This window comes from Budorcas taxicolor, chromosome 7 (assembly GCF_023091745.1).
Source record: "Budorcas taxicolor isolate Tak-1 chromosome 7, Takin1.1, whole genome shotgun sequence".
Taxonomy (NCBI): Eukaryota; Metazoa; Chordata; class Mammalia; order Artiodactyla; family Bovidae; genus Budorcas; species Budorcas taxicolor.
In genome coordinates, this window is record NC_068916.1 from 7,056,064 (window position 1) to 7,076,639 (window position 20,576).

General features: G+C 56.3%; 1 protein-coding gene across 4 annotated transcripts in view; it reads right to left on the bottom strand.

The window, feature by feature from the left end:
• Window positions 1-9,807, bottom strand: part of KCNN1 (potassium calcium-activated channel subfamily N member 1) — a 28,455-nt gene extending 18,648 nt beyond the window's left edge. For all 4 annotated transcript variants that reach the window (XM_052643190.1, XM_052643189.1, XM_052643193.1 and 1 more), the window contains exons 1-3: window positions 9,720-9,807; window positions 3,161-3,643; window positions 2,407-2,502 (exon numbers count right to left, since the gene is read on the bottom strand). In XM_052643190.1, the coding sequence (XP_052499150.1) occupies window positions 2,407-2,502; window positions 3,161-3,562 (498 nt within the window). In that variant the 5' untranslated portion in view covers window positions 3,563-3,643; window positions 9,720-9,807. The remainder of the gene's footprint in view (window positions 1-2,406; window positions 2,503-3,160; window positions 3,644-9,719) is intronic.
• Between the last annotated feature and the right edge of the window lie 10,769 nt (window positions 9,808-20,576).

The following is a 20,576-nucleotide window of genomic DNA, read 5'->3' on the forward strand; positions in this document are numbered from 1 at the left end:
ATGGGAATGTCTATCCTACGCTAGTCCCACCCCTGTACTTTGGAAGCACGCAACTTATCTGGTTCACAGCTGGAGGAAAATTTTGTCTCCAGAGGAATTGTACCTCAAGTCTCACCCATGTCTGTTTTAGATGATACTTAGCCTGCCAATCTAGGAGATGTAGGAGATGCAAGTTTGATCCCTGGGTCGGGAAGATCCCCTGGAGTAGGAAACTGCAACCCACTCCAGTATTCTTGCTGGGATAATCCCATGGACAGAGGATCCTGGTGAGCTATACAGTCCACGGGGTTGCAAAGAGTCAGACACAACTGAGTAACAGAACACACACATTTAAATATAATCTTTCTTTCTTTTTTCCTTTGGCCACACTGCACAGTATGTGGGCTTTTACTTTCCTGACCTGGGATCGAACCTGGGCCCCTGAAGTGGAAGTGTGGATTCTTAACCACTGGACCACTGGGGAAGTCCCTAGGTGATATTTAAAGGAGATTTTGGACTTTGAGTTGATGCTGGAATGGGTTAAGACTTTGGGGGCTGCTGGGATTGATGCATTTTGCATGGGAGAAGGACATGGATTTGGGAGGTGGGCCAGAGTGGGGAGAGTTATGGACAGAACTTTGTCCACTCAATATTCAACTGCTAAAGCCCTAGCCCCCAATATGACTGTATTTGGAAATGTGGCCTTTAAAGATATAATTAAGATTAAATGACCTCATAGGGGTGGGGCCCCCATGCTACAGGACTGGTGTCCTTATAAGAAGGGTATATACAGGGGTATATGTGCATAGAAGGGTGTATGCCCATAGAGCAAAGGCCGTGTGAGGTCACAATGAGAAGACAGCCGCCTGCAAGTCAAGGAGAGAGCCTCAGGAGAAACCAACCCTGCCAGCACCTGACCTTGGCCTTCCAGCCTCCAGAGATGTGAGAGAATACATGTTGTGTTCGTCACTCAGTCATGTCTGACTGTTTATGACCCTGTGGACTGTAGCCTGCCAGGCTCCTCTGTCCATGGGATTTCCCAGGCAAGCATACTGGAGTGGGTTGCCATTTCTTTCTCCAGGGGATTTTCCCAACCCAGGGATCGAACCCAGGTCTCCTGCATTGCAGGCGGATTCTTTACTTTCTAAGCCATCAGGGAAGCCCCACGAGAAAATATACTTCTGTTGTGTAAGACACTCAGCTGTGGTGTTGCAAACGTATGGTGCTTCCTCCTTCTTTTGTTTGGCTGAATAGTATGCCGTTGTATGGACGGACCACCGTTTGTTTATCGATACATCAGTCAGTGGACATTTGGGTGGTTTCCACTTTTAGGCAACCGTGAATAATGCTGCTCTGAACACATGGGTACACATCTTTGTGTGGATGTAGTTGTTTCTCCTGGGTGTGTGACTAGGGGTGGAATTGCTGGGTCATATGGTAACTCCATGTTTAACTGTTGCTGTTCCCAGCTGTCCCTTTAGAAATGCTTCCTTTACTTCAAGGGTCACCGTCCTCCTCCCCTAACCCCTAGCCAGACTGAGGACCCCCTCCCGTGTACCAGACTCTGGGTGTCCGCTGACAGGTCTGCATACAGTACAACCTAGGTAGGATTTTCCTATGCCCATCTCCTGCCAGGCTGTGGCTCCTTGAGGTCAGGGGTCAAAGGCCAGAGTCAGGAGCCAGATCTGACCCCCTTTGGTGTCCCCAGGCCCTGGTGCTGGCCTGCTGTGGTAACACGTGCCTTATAAGCCCTGAACTTGCCTCTCCAGGGACCTGACCAGGTTTTGACCAACCCCTGAAATAGGAGAATCCTTGGCACATGAGAAATCTTTCAAACACAGGTCCAGTGGACTAGGAGAAGGAACCTGGGGCTACAAACACTGGACTCCATGGCTGCAAAACCTCAGAAGACCCCAGGGCTGCAAAAACAATCCACGTGCACCTCAGAACCCCAGCCCACTGCCTGCTCCCTCACTGTTCGTCTTCTTTACCAAATTATCGATGAAAATTAAAATGACGATGCGCATTCCAGGAAATTTAGAGTGATCTAAACAGTGTGTTTCCATGGAGATCTTTTTTTTTTTTTTTCTTCTATAAAGTGGCTATTGATCCCTCTATGTTTTAGAGGGTTCCCAGGTCCTGGGGGTTTCCCAGCTGGCGCTGGTGGTAAAGAACCCACACGCCAATGCAAGAGGTGCAAGAGAAGCAAGTTCAATCCCTGGGTTGAGAAGATCCCCTGGAGGAGAAAATGGCAACCTACTGCAGTATTCTTGCCTGGAGAATCCCATGGACAGAGGAGTCTGGCAGGCTACAGTCCAAAGGTCACTAACAGTTGGACACAACTGAGTGTGTACGCATGGAGGTGGCTGGTGTCGGGGGCTCCGGGGTGCAGGAAGGGGAGCTGCCCTAACCCCACTGAGCACTGACCTGGATCTCTCGGGCATGGTAGAGGATGACCAGGCCCAGCAGGATGACCGTGGAGAGGCTGATGAGGCATTTGAGTGCAAATGAGTACAGGGACTCCTGGGCAAAGAGAGAGCAGACGGCAGGACAGGCACTGTGGAGGCGGGCAGCCCTCCTGACCCCCCCACCTGGTCACTTTGCCCAGGAAGTGAAGCTCCGGTCCTTACTCCTGAGGCTTGGGCTCACAGCAAGGTGGCACTTCAGTTTATAAGGCCAGGCCTCACATGGGCACAGCACTTCATAGTTTATAAAACCAGGCCTCGAGCAGATGCAGCACTTTACAGTTTACAGGCTGACTTGGCTCTCATCTCCCTCCGTCCTGGCACCACTTGGGGACCCACAACCCGGCTCATAACCTGGCCCAGCTCACCCTCAAAAGGGGCAAAGTTCTTTCCCTGCTCCTCAAAGCAGCTCTTCTCTGGTGCTCCAGCAGCCCCCTTCCCACGTTCAGCGAAAGCGCAGCCCCATGGTGCAAGGTAGAGGCAAGGGGCTGGAGACTTTGGGCCCCACCTGAGGCCTTCCTGCTGCCCCCAGGGGGTGGAAACAACAGGAGGCCCTGGGTGCCCCCACCTTCCCACCTCCAGGGTCCCCTCAGCATCCCCCGCCCACGTCTCCTAGGGCCGATGTGGTCCCAGACCCCATGCCCAAGGGGGTCTCGGGAAGCCAAGTGGGACCAGCAGGGCCTCCCTGGGGTGCCAGGGGGAAGGGCCATGCCTACCTTGGTGTAGACCCCCCAGGACAGCTCCGTCTCTGTCACCATGACAACGATGCCGAACATGCCGAAGATTAGGGCATAGTCACTGAGGCGCTTCCGCTTCTCAAAGAGCGCCCGCCGGTGGCCCAGGCGGTGGCCAACGCTGGGGGGCTTCCCTGAGCCCCTCTGTCTGACCGCCTCATCTTCTTCCTCATCTTCTTCCTCTTCCTGGTCCTGGGGCTGCCCCCGGGGGCTGCCAGGCGAGGGTTGCGCCGGCTCGCTCTTGGCCACCACCAGCTGGATGCCTGGGCCATTTGGAGGCTGCGGGGGGTGGCCGGCCTCGGGGTCCAGAGGCTCTCGGCCCAGGGCACCCAGCCCGCCACCTAGTGGCCGTCCCTCGCAGCCCCTGTGTCTGTGGCTGTTCATGACTATGTGGGTGCTGGCGTTGCGCTTGCTGCCAGCCGCCTGGGGCCTGGCATGGCTCAGCAACTGGGCTCCCGCGCTGACCTGCAGGGCACAGAGAACACGGTCATGTCAGGGCCTGGCCAACTGACCAGACGGCTAGGGATCCCCACCCCAGAACATCCTGAGGCTGGAGAGGCCATGAGCCCATTGCAGCTGACATGTGGACTGACCACCCCAGAAACCAAGCCAACCTATGGCCCTCCTTGGCTCAGAACCTCCACATGGACTTCCCTGGGGTCTAGTGGTTAAGAATCCGCCTCCCAGTGCAGGGGATGTGGGTTCGATCCCTGGTCGGGGAAACAAAGATCCCATACGCTGCAGGGCAACTAAGCCTGCACGCTGCGACTACAGAGCCTACGCACTCTGGAGCCCACGTCACAACTGGAAAGAAGTCTGCGGCCCACAAACGAAGAGCCACATGCCGCAACTAAGACCCAGTGCAGCTAAAAATAAGTAAACAAATGCAAAACAAAAACAAACCTCCCCGTGGCTCTCCAGCACTGTCGCATAAAAACTCCTCCCTGTGGCCAGGAGGCCTCTATCGTCTGGCTCCTACCCATCTTATCCTTCTCACTTTCCCAGAGTCACCCCCTTTCAGCCACACTGACCTCCCCATCACCAGGTTCCAACAAGCCTGGTCCTGCTTCAGGGCCCTGGCACACTCTGAGGCACCTGCTGTACCCTCTGCCTGGAACACCCTCCTACCAGGCCTTTGCCCATGGACTTTTCTGTTTCCAAGTACCTAAAGCAATGGACGCTAAAAGCAATAAACACCTAGAGCAATAAACACAGGCAGCACTCAGTAAACACCTCTGAAAGCCTCAAGATGGAATTCTGCTGGCTGGTTTGCCTGGGAGGATTAGAGGCCACCTAAATGAGCGGTCTGGAAGCACTTTAAGGCGGTCTTAAGGTAAGACCACTTTACCTTAGCTTACCTGTCTCCTGAGAAATCTGTATGCAGGTCAAGAAGCAACAGTTAGAGCCAGACATGGACTGGTTTGAAATTGGGAGAGTACATCAAGGCTGTATATTGTCACCGGGCTTATTTAACTTACATGCAGAGTACATCATGAGAAATGTTGGACTGGATGACCCCCAAGCTGGAATCAAGATTGCCAGGAGAAATATTGACAACCTCAGATATGCAGATGATACCACTAACGGCAGAAAGTGAAGAGGAACTGTAAAGCCTCTTGATGAAGGTGAAAAAGGAGAGTGAAAAAGCTGACTTGAAACTCAACATTCAAAAAACTAAGATCATGGCATCCGGTCCCATCACTTCAAGGCAAATAGAAGGGGAAAATGTGTAAACAGGGACAGATTTTATTAATATTTTCTTGGGCTCCAAAAGCACTGTGAATGGTGACTGAAGCCACGAAATTAAAAGACACTTCTCCTTGGAAGGAAAGCTATGACAAACCAAAACAGTGTATTAAAAAGCAGAGACATTACTTTGCTGACAAAGGTTCATATAGAGTCAAAGCTATGGTTTTTCCAGTAGTCATGTAGGGATGTGAGAGTTGGACCATAAAGAAGGCTGAGCATTGAAGAATTGATGCTTTTGAGTTGTGGGGCTGGAGAAGATTCTTGAGAGTCCCTTTGACAGCAAGGAGATCAAACCAGTCAATCATAAAGGAAATCAGTCCTGAATATTCATTGGAAGGACTGATGCTGAAGCTGAAGGTCCAATACCCTGGCCACCTGATGAGAAGAGCCAACTCATTGGAAAAGACCCTGATGCTGGGAAAGACTGAAGGCAGGAGGAGAAGTAGGGGCAACAGAGGATGAAATGGTTGGATGGCATTACTGACTCAACAGACATGAGTTTAGAGAAACTCCGGGGGATAGTGGAGGACAGGGACGCCTGGAGTGCTGCAGTCCATGTGGTTGCAAAGAGTCGGATACGACTTAGCGGCTGAACAACAACCAGTGAGCCGTCACGAGGCGGTTCCAACCCAGACTTGACTCCTGACTTCTGGAATCTTGGACAAATTAATATCATTCTACTGAGCCTCCAATTCCCCACCACCACCACGTACAGCTATCCAAAGGCCTGAACATACTTACAAAGGTATGGCCAGGGAGATATTAGGGACCATGACTATGGCTGTGAGACCCTCAGCTCCCTCCTGCCTGGATTCCAGGACCAAAGGAACAATCCAGGGTTTAATTCTAAGATCCCAGAATTGAGGAATGCCCTGGCAGTCCAGTGGTTAGGACTCTGTGCTTCCACAGCTGAGGGCCTGGGTTCAACCCCTGGTCAGGGAACTAAGACCCCACAAGCCAAGGTGTGGCTAAAAACAAAGACATAAAATTTAAAAAGAAAAAGATCCCAGGGAACCCCATGGGGGTCCGGGAGTTAGGGCTCTGTGCTCTCACTGCTGAGGAACGGGTTCAATCCCTGGCTGGGGAACTAAAAACCTTGTAAGCCATGTGATGCAGCCAAAAGACAAGAAGACCCAGCACTGATTCTACAGCACCTTGGTCTGCCTGCGACCTTGGGCCAGACTCAGTTTCCCCACAAAGGAAACTGGCTACCGAGAAGCAGACAGGCTGATATGCTCTGACATCCTCAGATTCTGCGCCTGCCTGGGGCCAGGTCCCACGTGTCACGTGCAGGAGCAAGGACCTTGAAGACGGTGACGGGCACAGGATGAGCCTGCCTGGAGTCCAGTCTTGCCAGAGCCTCCACTGGTCCACCCACTCCAGCCCACTCGCTCACTCCTCACCCCCACAGGCACCCCCAGCTGCCACCACAGCCTGTGTTTACTGAACACCCACTCCATGCCGGGCTCTGTCCTTCACGTAGAGTTTTCTCCTTAATTCTCACAACATCCCCAAAAGAGGGGTCCTAGGATTTGGCCTGTTGTACAGATGGGGAAACTGAGGCACCAGTTTCCCTTCACTGTGCAATGAAGGATCCGTCTCCTTACAAGGCAGATCCTGCATCAGGCTGCCTTGTGGGATTCTCCCAAGCCAGGCGGCAGTGGGCTGTGGGTCCAGTGTTGTCCTCTTGGAAAAGGCTAAGCTGGCATGTGCTGGGAGCTCGGGAGAGGGGGCTGCATGCAGAGACAAGACACCTCCGTGGCCCTGAAACCACGTTCCTGGGGGTGAGAGACTCAGACAGTGTCACACCAAGACACACCACGATGAGCAAGGTTGCCAGGCAAGACGCCGGTGACCTTGGCCAGAGCACCAACCAGGGCACGCACTGCAGGACTGCCTGTGTCCATGTCCACCTCGCCGCCAGTGTCTGTCCCACTCACTACATGTCCCCAGACGAGGGCACCAGCACCCAGGAAGAACACCAGAAACATGAGTCTTAGGACACGTCCCACTCCATCCATCCTACCAACCAGGCTGTGGCCACCTGCGACCTGACGCTTCACAGTTTATAAGAGCTGGCCCCCCGTGGGCCCAGGACATTACAGTTTGTATGGGCTGATCACCTGCAGGCCCAGCACTTCACAGTTTCTAAGGCTGATCTTGGCCCTGATCTCTCTCCTTGTCTTCACAAGCAGTCAGGCGCCACTTCTTCTGGGGCTATGGTCCCTGCTAGCCACCTGAAGGGCTGTGAGCTGCTAGGTGGGACTAAGAGCCTGCCCCCGGGACACACACACAGCCCCAGCCCTTCTCTGCCCCAAGAGACAAGGAGACCCAGACAGTCCTCCCAGCCTCCCTCCTGAAGGTGCAGAAGGGTCCCTGCCCAGGGCTTGGGGAGAGCAGGCTGAAGAGGGGATGGCCTGGCAGACAGGACTGGGAGGGGGTGGGGGCGCTGCAAACGACCTTCTGAAACGCACCGATGAAGATGCAATTTGGGGATGTGACTCAGCCACCTAACACACAGGCCAAATTCAGCCACGCGGCGGCCATGCTCCTCCTTGCCTGGCGGCCGCGTCCTGACATGCCCTGGGCAGAGAGGGAGTGGGGTGGGGCATGCGGATAGGCAGCAGGTGACTTCCAGGAGGGCGGAGGCCTGGAGGGCCTTCCTAGGGCCCATCACATTAATGCGGTTATTTGTTATTTAGTCGCTCAATCATGTCTCTTTTGCGACCCCATGGACTGTAGCCCGCCAGGCTCCATTCATGGGATTTTCCAGGCGGACCAAGACCTTGGTCAGAATTACTGTATTTAATCCCTATGGCTACTCAGCGAGGCAAGTGGCATTCTTACTCACATTTTACAGATGGGAGACGAGACTCAGAGAGGTTCAGCATGTTGCCTGAGGTCACACAGCCAGGAAGGGCTAAGTTAGTGCAGTCTGGGGGTGGCAGGATCTGCCTTGATCCCTCTTGACCAGCGACTATTCGGAAAGGGAGCCAGTCTGGCGCAGCCCTTGAGGCATCACAGAGCTCAGGGCACAGGAGTGGTGGCTGTCTGACACCTCCCATGACCTCATAGGAAGTGGAAGGACAGAGAGGCCTGCCTGAGATCTCACGGAAGAAGGGGCCAGCCCATAATCTAAAGACTGGGTGGGACCAGAGGGCCTTGGGGACAAAAGACCCCACTCCTCCCCAGGTTCACCTTCCCCTCCCTCATTGCAACCTGAGCCTAAAGGTGGGATCCCCAGGATCCTCAGAGTTTTCCCAAAGAACCAGAAACTCCTATAAAACCCCAGCCAAGGTTTCGATGTCCATGAAAGGGTATGTTTTTCTGGGTGAAGGCCCCGAGTTCTTCAAGCACTTCTTCTAAAAAGGAAGAAACACCCTGTGGGCTGTATTTGGTTTTGAAGGTTCCTGGAATTGCTAAAAGTGTCTCACATGTCTGGGGCACAAGACCTCTGTTCCCTGAATGCTGGGGTGAGGAGATGAGCAGACCCTGCCTTCTGCACCATTTCAAGAGATGCTATGGGAAACCTGTAGGCCAAGAAGGGCAGGGGGAACCCAGGCAGGCTCTTGAAGCAGGGAAGACAGTGTGCAGGCAGCAGAGACCAAGGAGGCCAGCTCCTCTGAACTTTCCCACCCAAGAGGAAGAGAAAGAAATGACCAGACAGCAAAGGCCCTCGAGTGAGCTCTTTTACAAATGATGGGTTGATTACAGAGGGACCTTTGGGTGTTCCAGCCAGGACGAGGTCACTGACACTTCCTCAGCTACTTCTTTAGTAACAGGGCATCTTAGTGCCAACCCAGCAGGGTCGGTGACCAGAAAGAAATGAGATCTCACGTGGAAAATGCCTAGCACACAGTCATGGGTACGTTGTGGTGCCACTGCCCAACTCTGCAATCTGTCCTTCAGAGCTGGACCAGGAGAAAGTTCCCCCTGCCCATTACGCTCAAAGGCAGAGCCTCCCTGGGGCAAAACGCCCACCTCACTGCTCCCAGGAACTGTGGACAAGAGCGGTACATGGCAGAATCTTGTAGGTTTTGTGGGCAAGTTGTGGGCTGTGCGTCCCTGTAGAGCGTAGGGAAGGACCCCAAGACACTCCTCCACCATTACTCTTCAGGCCCTAGCTCTGCTGGGCGGACAGGATCCATTTGTCCTCCCACCCTCTGGGCTGTTGGAGAGTGGGTGCAGCAAGTCATTGGCTGACTGCCCCATCCCTTAGGCATTCCGCCCTTCACCACCCATCAGGGTGCAGTTAGCCTGCCCTAGCCTGCTCTCCCCAGTGCCCTCCACTCTGATGCGTCTCCATCAGCATCTCTGGCGCACCCCCAGCCTCCAGCACTCACATCTGAGGCCCCACCCTCCAGGACAACCAGAACAGTGCGCTGTGCTGGGTACCCGACCTCTGTCCTGGGAGAGCTAGGGGACCCGTTTTACGAACCCTGCCATGCTGCCCCTAACGGCTGGACACAAGGGCCAGTGGTGAGGGTCTCGTTCCTCCCATTTCCAAGTCAGTCCTGGGTCACTGCCTCCAGCCCGAGAGCTCCCCCACCGTATCTATGGAGTTTGGAGACTCACTGCTCTGCCCCCGCCAAAGTGAACCCAGTACCCTCCCCCTCCAGGATGGGGATCCGCGAATCGACTCACTCGGGCGGTGCACATACACACATTCCCCCACTGCGCTGTCCTCTCGGTTGCGGACCCCACGGAAATCCTCCCTCCTGGCCGCTACCCCAAACGGCATCTCACTCCGGGACACGTCTCCCTGGGTACCCCTGCCCATACCACTCATTACCTGCGGGACGCGGCGCGGGCGGGCGGACGAGGCTGGAAGGGAGAAGGACCCACGCGGCCACGGACCCCCAGGTCGGGGCCGGAACCGGGGCCGGGGTTGCGGACGGGGCGGGCAGCAGCGGGCGGGCGCGAGGCCCCGGGGCTGTGGGGCCGGGGGCAGCGGCAGAGCTCGCATCCCCCGCCGCCCTGTACACGGGCCCGGCCAGGGGGGCGAGCTCCCGCCCCGGCCGGGAGAGGAGGGGGCGGTGCGACGCCAGCGGCGCGGCCGATTGGTCGAGCCCGGGTTGGCACCGCCCCCGGCGACCCCGCAAGCCCCGCCTCCATTTAAAGATCCCTCATTCCCCGGTGCCCCCTTCGCCCCTCAGCGCGCGGCTGGTCCTCAAACTCACCCTCCTGCCCCGCGCGATGTAGAGAGTACCATGGCAAAGCGAAAACTCTCGTCCTCGATTGTCTTTGAGAACTCCTAGCCACCCGTTTTCCAAAATCAGGTCCCCAAACTCCAGCCACCTCTCAACATATGCGCACCAGGGGGCTGATCACAGCACGCACTTGCAGAGGTGACAACTTTGCCAAGTGACTGGCCACCTCCCTCCTGAAATGACCTCGTCAAACTTCCGCTCTGTGTGTGTGTGGGGGCGGGGTCTTGGGGTGGGGAAACAAGATGATGGCAAGTAGAAAGTGCCTTGGAGCTGGGTGTGGGGGCTTTCAGGGCTGGGGGTGGGGGGTGCTTGCTGGGGCAAAGGCCATCTTCTTTGAGAGGAGAGAATGCACTCAGATTTAACCCCCTCCCCCAGTCCTAAACTCCCCAAACCAATGCCAGGATGGCAGGCCAACAGGAGATTATTTTTTGGTCCCCCAAATGGTGCCCCTTTCCCCTGGTACTGAGGATGACCTTGGGCAACACTTATTCAATGTTCATGGAAGCTCAGAGGAGCCCTGGGGACTGGAAGGTGGAGAGCCCTTACCTCCTCTATTCTCAGGCAGCCTCACCACCTCAGCCTCACCCTATCCCCACCCTGTCAGCTGGGTGACTGAACCTGGCTCTGTCCTCCCCAGCCTGAGGGCTCCTGGGGGCAGCAGTTCCCCCGTCTCTCTCCCAGTCCCCCATCTATTTTCCTCCTGGCCCTGAGCTTTGGGCCAGGTCAGAAACATCTGACTGCTCACCACTGCCTTGGGGCATCTGTCTGTTCTTTCTGTGGTGCCCAGAAAATAGCTGGGCTGAATGAATGAGTGAGCGGACAGTGGCTTGGGCAGGGGTAGTCCCATGGGTCAGTGATGGCGGTGAGGGTAAGCGGAGCCAGGTGATGGGTGGGAGGTCAGCAGATGGGACTCCTGGTCCCTCATCTCCAGAGCCTGTCCTTTATCCCAGCCTGCTGGGAGCACCCTAAGGAAGGCCTAGCCATGGTCTATGCTAGTTTGGCAGTGGAGGCCTGGGGACCCCCATGCCCTGTTGTGTCCACAGGGGCTCCAGGAGTAGGATTTGGGAACTGTAAGGGGATGCATTCTCAAAGATGCTTCATCCTGCATCCCTCCATCCACTTACCAGCCCCCCTTCCCAGGCCTCCTCAGACTCCCCTTAGCTCACTCCAGGCCTTTGCACTTGCTGTTCCCTTGCCTGAGCCACTGGGGCCTCTTTCTGAAGCACAACAGTGATGGAGCCACCCACATCTCCCTCGGGGTCTGGCACACATCCCTGTGTCGCATTCAACGTCCTGGCCCCTGACAGCCTGTGCCTGCCCCCGTATGGGTCCCTGCCCCACAAAAAGCATTCTCGTCGTGCCCACGGATTGGCCCAGGCTTGCACAGACTGCTGTCATGCCCCTGTAGCACTGTGCATGTGTGCTGAGTCGTGTCCAACTCTTTTGTCACCCCCAGACTATAGTGCACAAGGATCCTCTGTCCACGGGATTCTCCAGGCAAGAATAGTGGAGTAGGTTGCCATTTCCTACTCCAGGGGATCTTCCCCACCCAGGGATCAAACCCGTGTCTCTTGCACTGGCAGGTGGATTCTTATCACTGCGCCACCTGGGAAGCTGCTGCAGTATCCAGTGCTTTCTGAATTCAAGTCCCCTGTATAAACAACCAGAAATTCACAAGAGCATCCACCACAGCCCGCAGAGGCCTGTCCACTCCTCCCATCCTACCAGACCCTGCAGGCTCTGTATTTACCATCTCTCTCTCTCTAGAAAGATCCCTATCTCTCCTTTGGGCTCACATGCCCCAAGAGATCAGGAAATTCTTTCACGGAGCTGCATTTAGGACAGTCAATCTGGTGACCGATCACCTCCTACCCAAATTGGCCCTGTTGTCTGCTTGAATCTCATCCCTCTGAGACAAGGCTGGCATTGGTGGACAGAGGTCAGAGGTGAATAAAGGCAGTGCTCTGGGCTTCCCAGGTGACACTAGTGGCAAAGAACCCGCCTGCCAGTGCAGGAGATATAAGACGCATGTTCAACCCCTGGGTTGGGCGGATCCCCTGGAGGAGGGCATGGCAACCCACTCCAGTATTCTTGCCTGGAGAATTCCATGGGCAGACAGCCTGGCAGGCTACAGACCGGGGTGGGGGTGGGGGTCACAAAGAGTCAGACACAACTGTAGCAACTTAGCACACACTGAGCGGGATATATCTGAGTTTCCATTCCAGGGCCTCTCCGCAGCCCACAGTTAGCTGGTAGGGACTCAGAGAGCATGCACATGAACTTCAGCTGGGAGACCCTCAGGACTCAGGCCCCAGGAAATGACCTACAGACTGGTAAGGGGGAAGGAGGCTAAACATGAAGCCCCTCTCCCAGGGCCCTGAGGGGTGGACCACAAGTTCAGGGCAGTGGCTGTGGGTCTGGGTGCAGGCGACCTGGGAGAACCTCACAGGAACTGAAGCACCCAGAGGCAGAGGCAATGGTCTGAGCTGGGACAGACTGGCCACCTTTCCATCCTGCCCCCAAGCTGCAAATTCACAGAAGTCTCAGACCCATCCTGGGTCTAACCAATGACTGCCTCAAAGGAGGCGGGACCCTGAATCCCCTGTGAGTGTGGGAATGCCAGAGTGGGGAAGGTATTCACTCACTCTCTCATTCATTCATTTATCCACACATTCACTCATTCATTCACACATCCACCGAGTTTCTTCTCCAAGTGTGGTGCAGCGGATGCAGAGTCTGAGACAGGTATAAATCTTCCCCTCTTGGGGCTGATCTTCTCGAGGAAGGGAGCAACCTTTACTAGTAAAGGACAAGTAAGGTTTCCACACAAAAGCATGGGAGGGACTTCCCTGGTGGTCCAGTGGTTAAGACTTCAAGCTCCCAGTGCAGGGGACCAGGGTTTGATCCCTGGTCAGGGAACTAGATTCACATGGCACAACTGAAAGACCCTGCATGCCCCAACTAAACATTCCGCATGCTGCAAAGACGACTGAAGATCCCATGTGCCACACCTAAGACCCAGCACAGCCAAATAAATTAACTTAAAAAAAAGAAAAATACCTTCAAAAAAAAAAAAAAAAAAAGCACTGGAAAAGAATCCAGTGAAGCTGAGAACACAAGAACGGAGGTGGGAGCCTTTAACTAGGGTGTTCCGGGGTGGCCTCTTGGAAGAAGGAACATTTGAAGGCGGGCCAAGAAGCCAGCCCTAGAAAAGCTGGAGAAGGGTACACCCAGAGGAAGGCACTGCAAGGGCAAAGGCATTGAGGTGAGACCACTGAGAAGGATGTGATGGGGGAAGAGAAGGGAGACTGGTGGGGCTAGAGTGAGGGAGCAAGTCGGGGGGGGGGGGGGGTCACAGAGGCAAGCAGGGGCCCCACTCTCGGGGCTGTGTGCAGGACTCTGAGCAGAGCAGAAGTCATGAAGGGTTTAGCTCCCTAGTGTCCTGGCAACTGTGGGGACTGGGGGGAAGGCATTCCAGAGGGTTTTCTTCCTGGGTTTTTCAGTATTCAGGGACACCCCCCCCCCCCAGAAGCTTCATTCATTCTATCAGCATTTACTGAGCACCTCCTGTCTTCAGGGCTACTGTGATGACGAAGACACCCCAAATCCCCCAAACGCAGGGTTTCAGGCCAGCGGGCAAGATAAGATATTGATTCAATCAATAAATACAACTGGTGCTTGCAGATGGCTCACAGGGGAAATGAGGCCAGGGAGGGGTGGGAAGGGACTGCGCCTGGCCTCTCTGTTACTTACCACGGGCAGCCCACTGAGGAGCCCTTGGTCCCTACTCTGGAGGAGGAGATGGAAGCCTGGGGGTGGCTCGCAGGCAGAGAAGCCTCTGTTACTAGCACAGAGATCCTGTGAGCAGCAGGGAGACCCTCCATACCCACCAGGGGACCTGCCCTGGGGCTGTCTTGGCTCATTCAGCTGGTAGCTGTATCCTTGCTCCAGACTCTAGCTTGCCCTCCCGCCCTTGCCACTCTCAGGCTCCAAGGGCTCAAAGGCTCCAGACTAACTCTTCCTCCCCAGAGTCCCCCACATCTGACAGACCAGTCCATGATCACTTCTGAATTCATTCCAGCCCACCCCTCTGTCCCCATCCCTACAGCCCCTGCCTCGGCACAAGGCTTGATTCTGAAGTATGGTGCCCCGCTGTGTGGCTCTTCTGATTTGAACAGTATCCCTCCCCCTAATTCTAGCTCATCCAGGATGTCAGAACGGGACCTTTTTTGATCACATTATTGGTCTTTGAAAATGTAGTTAAATTAAGACGAGGTCTTAATTTTATTGGCTCAGACAATAAAGAATCTGGCCGCAATGGGGGAGCCCCGGGTTCAATTCCTGGGTCAGGAAGATCCTCCTGGAAAGGGGAATGGCTACCCACTCCAGTATTCTTGCCTGGAGAATTCCATGAACAGAGGAGCCTGGTGGGCTACATTAGTCCATGGGGTTGCAAAGAATTGGACACGACTGAGCGACTAACACTTTTCACTTTCACATACTGCATTAGGGTGGGCGCCAATCTGGTGGGCACTAATAAGACTGGTGTTCTTATAAGACCACGTGAAGATACAGACATGCACACAGGGCAGAAGGCTACGTGAAGACAGAGGCTGGAGTGAGACAGCCACAATCGATGGAATATCTGGAGCCACCAGAGGCTGGAAGAGACCTCTCCGGGAGCCTCCAGAGGGAATGTGGCCCTACCATGCCTGGATTTCAGACCTCTGGCCTCCAAAATGCGACAGAATACATTTCTGTTGTTTTAAGCCAACCATGGTTGTAGACATTTGTTACGGCTGCCCCCACAAACTCTTGCCGTGGTCATGGACAAGGGGCCGTCCCTCTCTGAGCCTCAGTTTCCTGAACAGGGCAATGAGGACCCTCCAAGGGCAACAGGAAGAGTCAGGGAGCTAATCCCAATTAAATGTGCCACAAACACTGTGATGGCTGCCTGGATGTTCCCCGTTGCTATTGGCCTGATCATGACCTGGCCTTTTTTTCTGTGGGGGGAGCACACCTCTCAGCATGCAGGATCTTAGTTCTCAACCATGGCGCAAACCTGTGTCCCTGCAGTGGAAGCTTGGAGTCTTAACCACTGGATGACCAGGGAAGTTCTGATCTGGACCATTTCAAAAGCTCCTTCCTGGCCTCTTGGGCTCCAGCCTAGTCTCTGCCAGGTCCCAGAAGGGATCTTTGCTTGCTAAAATATGATAATGCTGCTGCTAATTCTGAGTGCTCAGCGGCTCCATGTGGCCCTCACAGCATCTGTGTGATTAGCTGCCCAGCATGGCTCCAGCTGGCCATTGGTAAACTCCCTTCAAGACCCAACTCAGGGATTCCCCTGGTAGTCCAGCGCTGGGAAAGACGAGGGCAGGAGGAGAAGGGGCAACAAAGGATGAGCTCGTTGGATGGCATCATCGACTTAATGGACATGAGTTTGAGCAAACTCCAGGAGACAGTGAAGGACAGGCAAGCCTGGCATGCTGCAATCCACTGGGTTGCAAAGAGTCAGACATGACCGAGCGACTGAACAACAGGGACTTCCCTGGTGGTCCAGGGGCTAAGAGTCCTCGATCCTACTGCAGGGGGCCCGAGTCTGATCTCTGGTCAGGGAACTAGATCCCACATGCTACAACTACGAGTTTGCATGCCACAACAGAGAACAACAATCCCAAGTGCCGCAACTAAGACCTGGCACAGGCAAACAAATCAAAAAAAAAAAAAAAAAAAAAAAGACCAGCTCAAAGAGCAAGCACACTTCCTCCAGGATGCCTTCCTAGAGTTTCCCCAGGCACAATGAGTCCCTCCTTCCCTCCCCGTGGCCCCTCAGCATCAGGCAGAAAATTGGCCCCAAAGAGTTAATCCTCCATGCCCAGTTTAGTCCAGAATCTGCCCACTTTTCTGCATCCCTGCAGCCCCAACCTGGTACCAGCCGAACTGACTACTCAGATGCCCCTTTGGCCTCCCTTCTGGCCTTCTATCACTTCCACTCCTGCCCCAGTAGTCCTTGTTCTCCACGGCAGCCACAGGGGCTTTTGAAAATTATAAATCATAATATATCTCTCCCCAGCTCACACACCATCCACAGCTCCCCACTGTTCTGCAGTCCACTCCTTCGCCACAGCCCCTGCCTGCAGAAACCCCCACTCTCCTCCTCCTCCTCCTCTCTCTCGCTTGCTTATTCTGTTCCAGCCACGCCTGTCTCCTCACTGTTCCTCAAACATGCCAAGCTCGTTGCTGCCTCAGGACCTTTGCACGTGCTGTCCCTCTGCCTGGTATGCTGCTTTCCTAGCTCTTGCCTGACTGGCTACACCTCCTCTCTTGTGGCTCAGCTCATGGTCAGCTCCCTGGAGAGGCCCAACTGCGGAAGCCTCTCCTACCCCTCAGTCATTCTCTAACACATCTCTGTTTTATTTTCCTCACTGTGTTCCCAGTGCCCAGCCCTGGGCCTGGCATACCATAACTGCTTAGTCTTTGTTGACTGATGAATGACCCCACACATTCGACACTGGCACCTGGTCCCTTCTATACAGGCAGCTCACTGCCAAGCCCAGAATGTCAGTCAATATTCACAGGAGAAAAACGGATCAGAAGAGCTGCTCCCTGAGGGTTGTCTCTAGGGAGTGAGGTCACAGGATCTGGGTGGTGGACACTACGGAGGTCTTAGAGCTACTCCAACTCAGTTCAACTCCCTCCTTCTGGCTGTGTGGCTGCAGGTGGATCACTCAGCCTCTCTGAGCAGGTTCCCCCCACCAGTGACCTGAGAAAGTGGACACTGACTCTCCAGAGAGGACTCCAGAACACATAGTCATGACAATAATTATTATTATCATCATATTAGTAGTATTATTTCAAAGGTTGGCACTTTGAAGTCATCATTTTTTCTATCCAACCCCTGGCCGACCCCCCTACTCCCAAAGGTGACCTGAGTTTGCGATCCACTCACCCTGGAGTGCAGGGGTCTTCCTGACGAGACACGATGAAAGGAGCTGTCTGCTTTAGTCCCACTGGGCTACCGCTTGGCTGGCAGAGGGCTGTGGCCACTTTTCTTTCCCCCCCTTCCCCGCCCTGTAGGGACCAGACATGGGTTGTGGGGAGGAGCCAGGGTCCCAGGAGGCCCCCAGACTGCAATGGTCTCTAGAACAGATCTGTGCTCTGACAAGCTGAGTTTTACCGTGTAAGGAAAACCTTCAGGGAAACCTGTGATCAGGAGTGGCGCTGTCTGTCCAGGTGGGGGCCTGTTTCCTTCTGCAGACCCCTCTTTGAACCGCTGTAGATACAGCCCCCACACTAGACCCCCCTCTCCCTGGAGGCCCCCTCCTTCCCCTGACACCCTTTCCTTGTGCGGGTCCCTATCTTCCTCTCCCGTGCCCCCCCCCCCCCACCGCACCCCCACCAATTCCTTCACCACAGGAAGAGCTGGGTGGGTGAGGCTGACATGGGCGCCTGTGAGGATAAAGGAGTCAAGGAATCCCCAGCTTGACCAGCTCTATTCTTGGCTGCCCCTTAATTCTCCCAGGTCTGCAGCTGCCCTGGGGACTGAGGCTCCCTCACGGAGTTCGCTGTCTCCAGAAGCCCCATGTGAGCACAGTAGCCTCATCCCGCCCTGGAGGAGAGGGCCGAAGGGGACACATGATGGTCCCACGGTGCCGCAGGGTTGGGGGAGACCTCAGAACGGGACTGAAGGGAAAACTCAGCCAGCCGTGAACATCACAGCCGCCCTTTCTTTCGCCAGAGGTCTGGGGTGGGGGCTCACGGCCAGGTTCATGGCTCTGGTGCTGCCTGTTCTAGCCAGGGGACCTTTTGAAGTTGACCCTGGCCCTTCGGAGGGCAGAGAATTGTAGAAGATCAATAGCGGGTGAGTGATCAGAGTGGAAATTATTCTATAGGCTCACAATGCTTGGCTTGCCCATCTGGAATTCCCCCCACCCCCAAGGGTTTCCTCCCAGGTCTTGGGCTGGCCTGGGGAGTGGGGCTAGGAGGCATGAAAGACCTGGAAGCCAAAAGGAAGGAGCCACGTCGGGGGTGTAGGGTGGGGAGGTGGGGGGTTCTCCATTCAGTCCCATGGGGCCTCTGGCAGGGCAGAGAGATTGGAGAGAATGACAGAAACCCTCCTCCCTTTCCAAGGCCCCTAGGGAGGGCCCTCACACCTGTGGTTAAACGTAGGGAGTGGAGGACCCTAGAGCTGACACCACCCGCTGGCTTCTGAGGTTAGTGAGCCATAAACCCCCGCTCTGCTCCTGCCCAGCTGCGTGACCTTGGCTAAGTGCTAACCCTCTCTGGGCCTCTCTCTCTGTCCGTGGGGGTGGGGGTCAGAGAAGAAGAGAGAAGAGTCTCGAGCTCCAAAAAGCAGGCGCTCAAACGCACAGTAGGCTGGCAGGTGGGGGTTTCCTTCTACTCCGCCGCAAGGCCGGCCGGGGGAATCCCTGCCACAGACTGGGAGAGAAAGACCGGGGGGAGGGGGAGGAAGTGGGGAGGGGGTATTGGGACCAGTCCTCCCCCTTCCCAGCACACTGAGGGCCGCGCGGGAGGGTCCGCATGTCTCCACCCTCACCTCCGTGGGAGGATGTCTCCGCATCCCAAATTCCGGGAGCGGAAGCCCCCTTCTCCGGGGTTGGGGGCCCTGGAGCTGACTCGGGGCTTGGTACTGAGTGGCGAGAGGGATGGAAGGGGGTTTCCTTCCCTCCCGCAGCTCCTGCTTTGAATTCTCCGAGTCGGGCAAACCCTGACCGGGACTCCCACCGCGGAGGCGGCGAGCGCCGCGGAGACCTCCACCCTGTGACCCACCCCTCTACTGTCTACTCACCGGCCGGAGTCGGCCGCGGCCGCTGGAGCCCCAGCGCCTGGCCCGAGCGCGAAGACAAGCGCCCGGCCGGGCAAGGGCGTGTGAGCCGGGAGGCAGTGTGCGCGCCGCCGCAGAGCTGACCCCCGCCCCGCCGTTCCGGGCCCCGCCCCGCCGCCCGGGGAGGGGGCGCCGACCGCGCCGAGAGGCAACCGGCGGCTGCCACCGCGCGCCCCCTCCCCCGCCACGCTGCTCCAGAAGTGGGGGGCGGGAATCCCCGTCTCGCGCAAGCCCCCTCCCCGCAGGGGCGTGCCAGCAAATCTCCGACCAGGTTCCAAGAGCCGAGAGGACCCTCTGCCGCCGCTGGCCCGCGGCGCTCATTTTTTAGGTGGGGAAACTGAGACCCGGGGCGGGGGGAGCCCCTGGCCTGGGTCCAGCGACCCAGCAGCACAGAAGACAGCTGTCCCCGCCCTCCCAACCCCCGGGGACCGCTCCCGGGATCGGGGGAAGAAGCCGAGGCCAGGGCGACAGAGGAAGGCTATTAAGCGCCCCCCCCTCCACGAACCTTGAGTGGGAGCCGGGGGCTCCAGGGGGAATCGGGGGTTTGGGGCAGCTGGTGATGCTGCCCGGGCTGGAAGGTCCCAGCGAGGGAGGGGAGACCCGGGATGTCCAGAAAACTAACCACAGTAAACTTCTCCGTATTACTGTTGCGTCGTGATACCCTGAAACCAGCCCTCTTAAATGCAGGATGCCGGGACCCCGCCGAACGTGAAAGGAAGAGGCCTGGATGGCAGGGTTTGTGAAGGTCACTGCCAAATGAGAACAATGCGGCTACCGAGGTCTGGGTCACTAGAGGATGGGGTACTGAGTCTCGGGCTCAGTCCTCCGATGACCTTGGCTCTACGCAAGCCCCTCTCCGAGTCTGTTTCCCGGAGGGTCTGGACTGGACAGTGCCCACCTCTGGGGTCCCTCCAGCTCTCGGAAATCTGTAGGGCTGCCGGCTACGTTTTGCTGGTCTCCTCCAACTTTCCCTTTACCTCCAGGAAGCGTGGCGCCCTCCCAAAAACCACTGTCTTCGCCCGCTGCCCCCGCAGCTCCGCCCGCCCCGTCTCTGAACCCCCCACCCACCTTCCACCTGGGCCTGGGGTGTGGGGAATTTCCCCTCGGGAGCCAGAAGGTTTCTAGGAGCCTACATCCCTTTTTTCGCTGTCCCCCCCCCCCCTTTTCTTCCATTCATTCTAAAAATAGCCCTCCCTCTCCAACCCCTCCCCCCCCCCTCCGGGCCGGGAGCGTCTCGTGAAAGGTACTGTGCTCTCGGGAGGGGTCCCGAGGCGGGGATCCCGCGGTGCGGGAGGGGCTGGGGGAGGCGACTCCCGGAGGCGAATGGGGAGGGGGAGGCGACTGGGAACGCTTTCTTCCCCCTTCCCATTATGTGTGTGTAAGCCGCGCTCAGAGGGAGCCGCCAGCGTGACCGTGCCCATGTGTGGAGGGAAAGAGAACAAAGCGGCGGGGGGCCTCCGGGGTCTGCATTGTGTGGGCAGAAAGGGGGAGGGCTGCGGGAACTCCACAGAGGAGGGGCCTCACCCTGCACTTCTCAGGGGTGACTTCCAGCGCGTGGGAGGATGCTGAGGCCCCTGTGAGAGTCCAGAGCTGG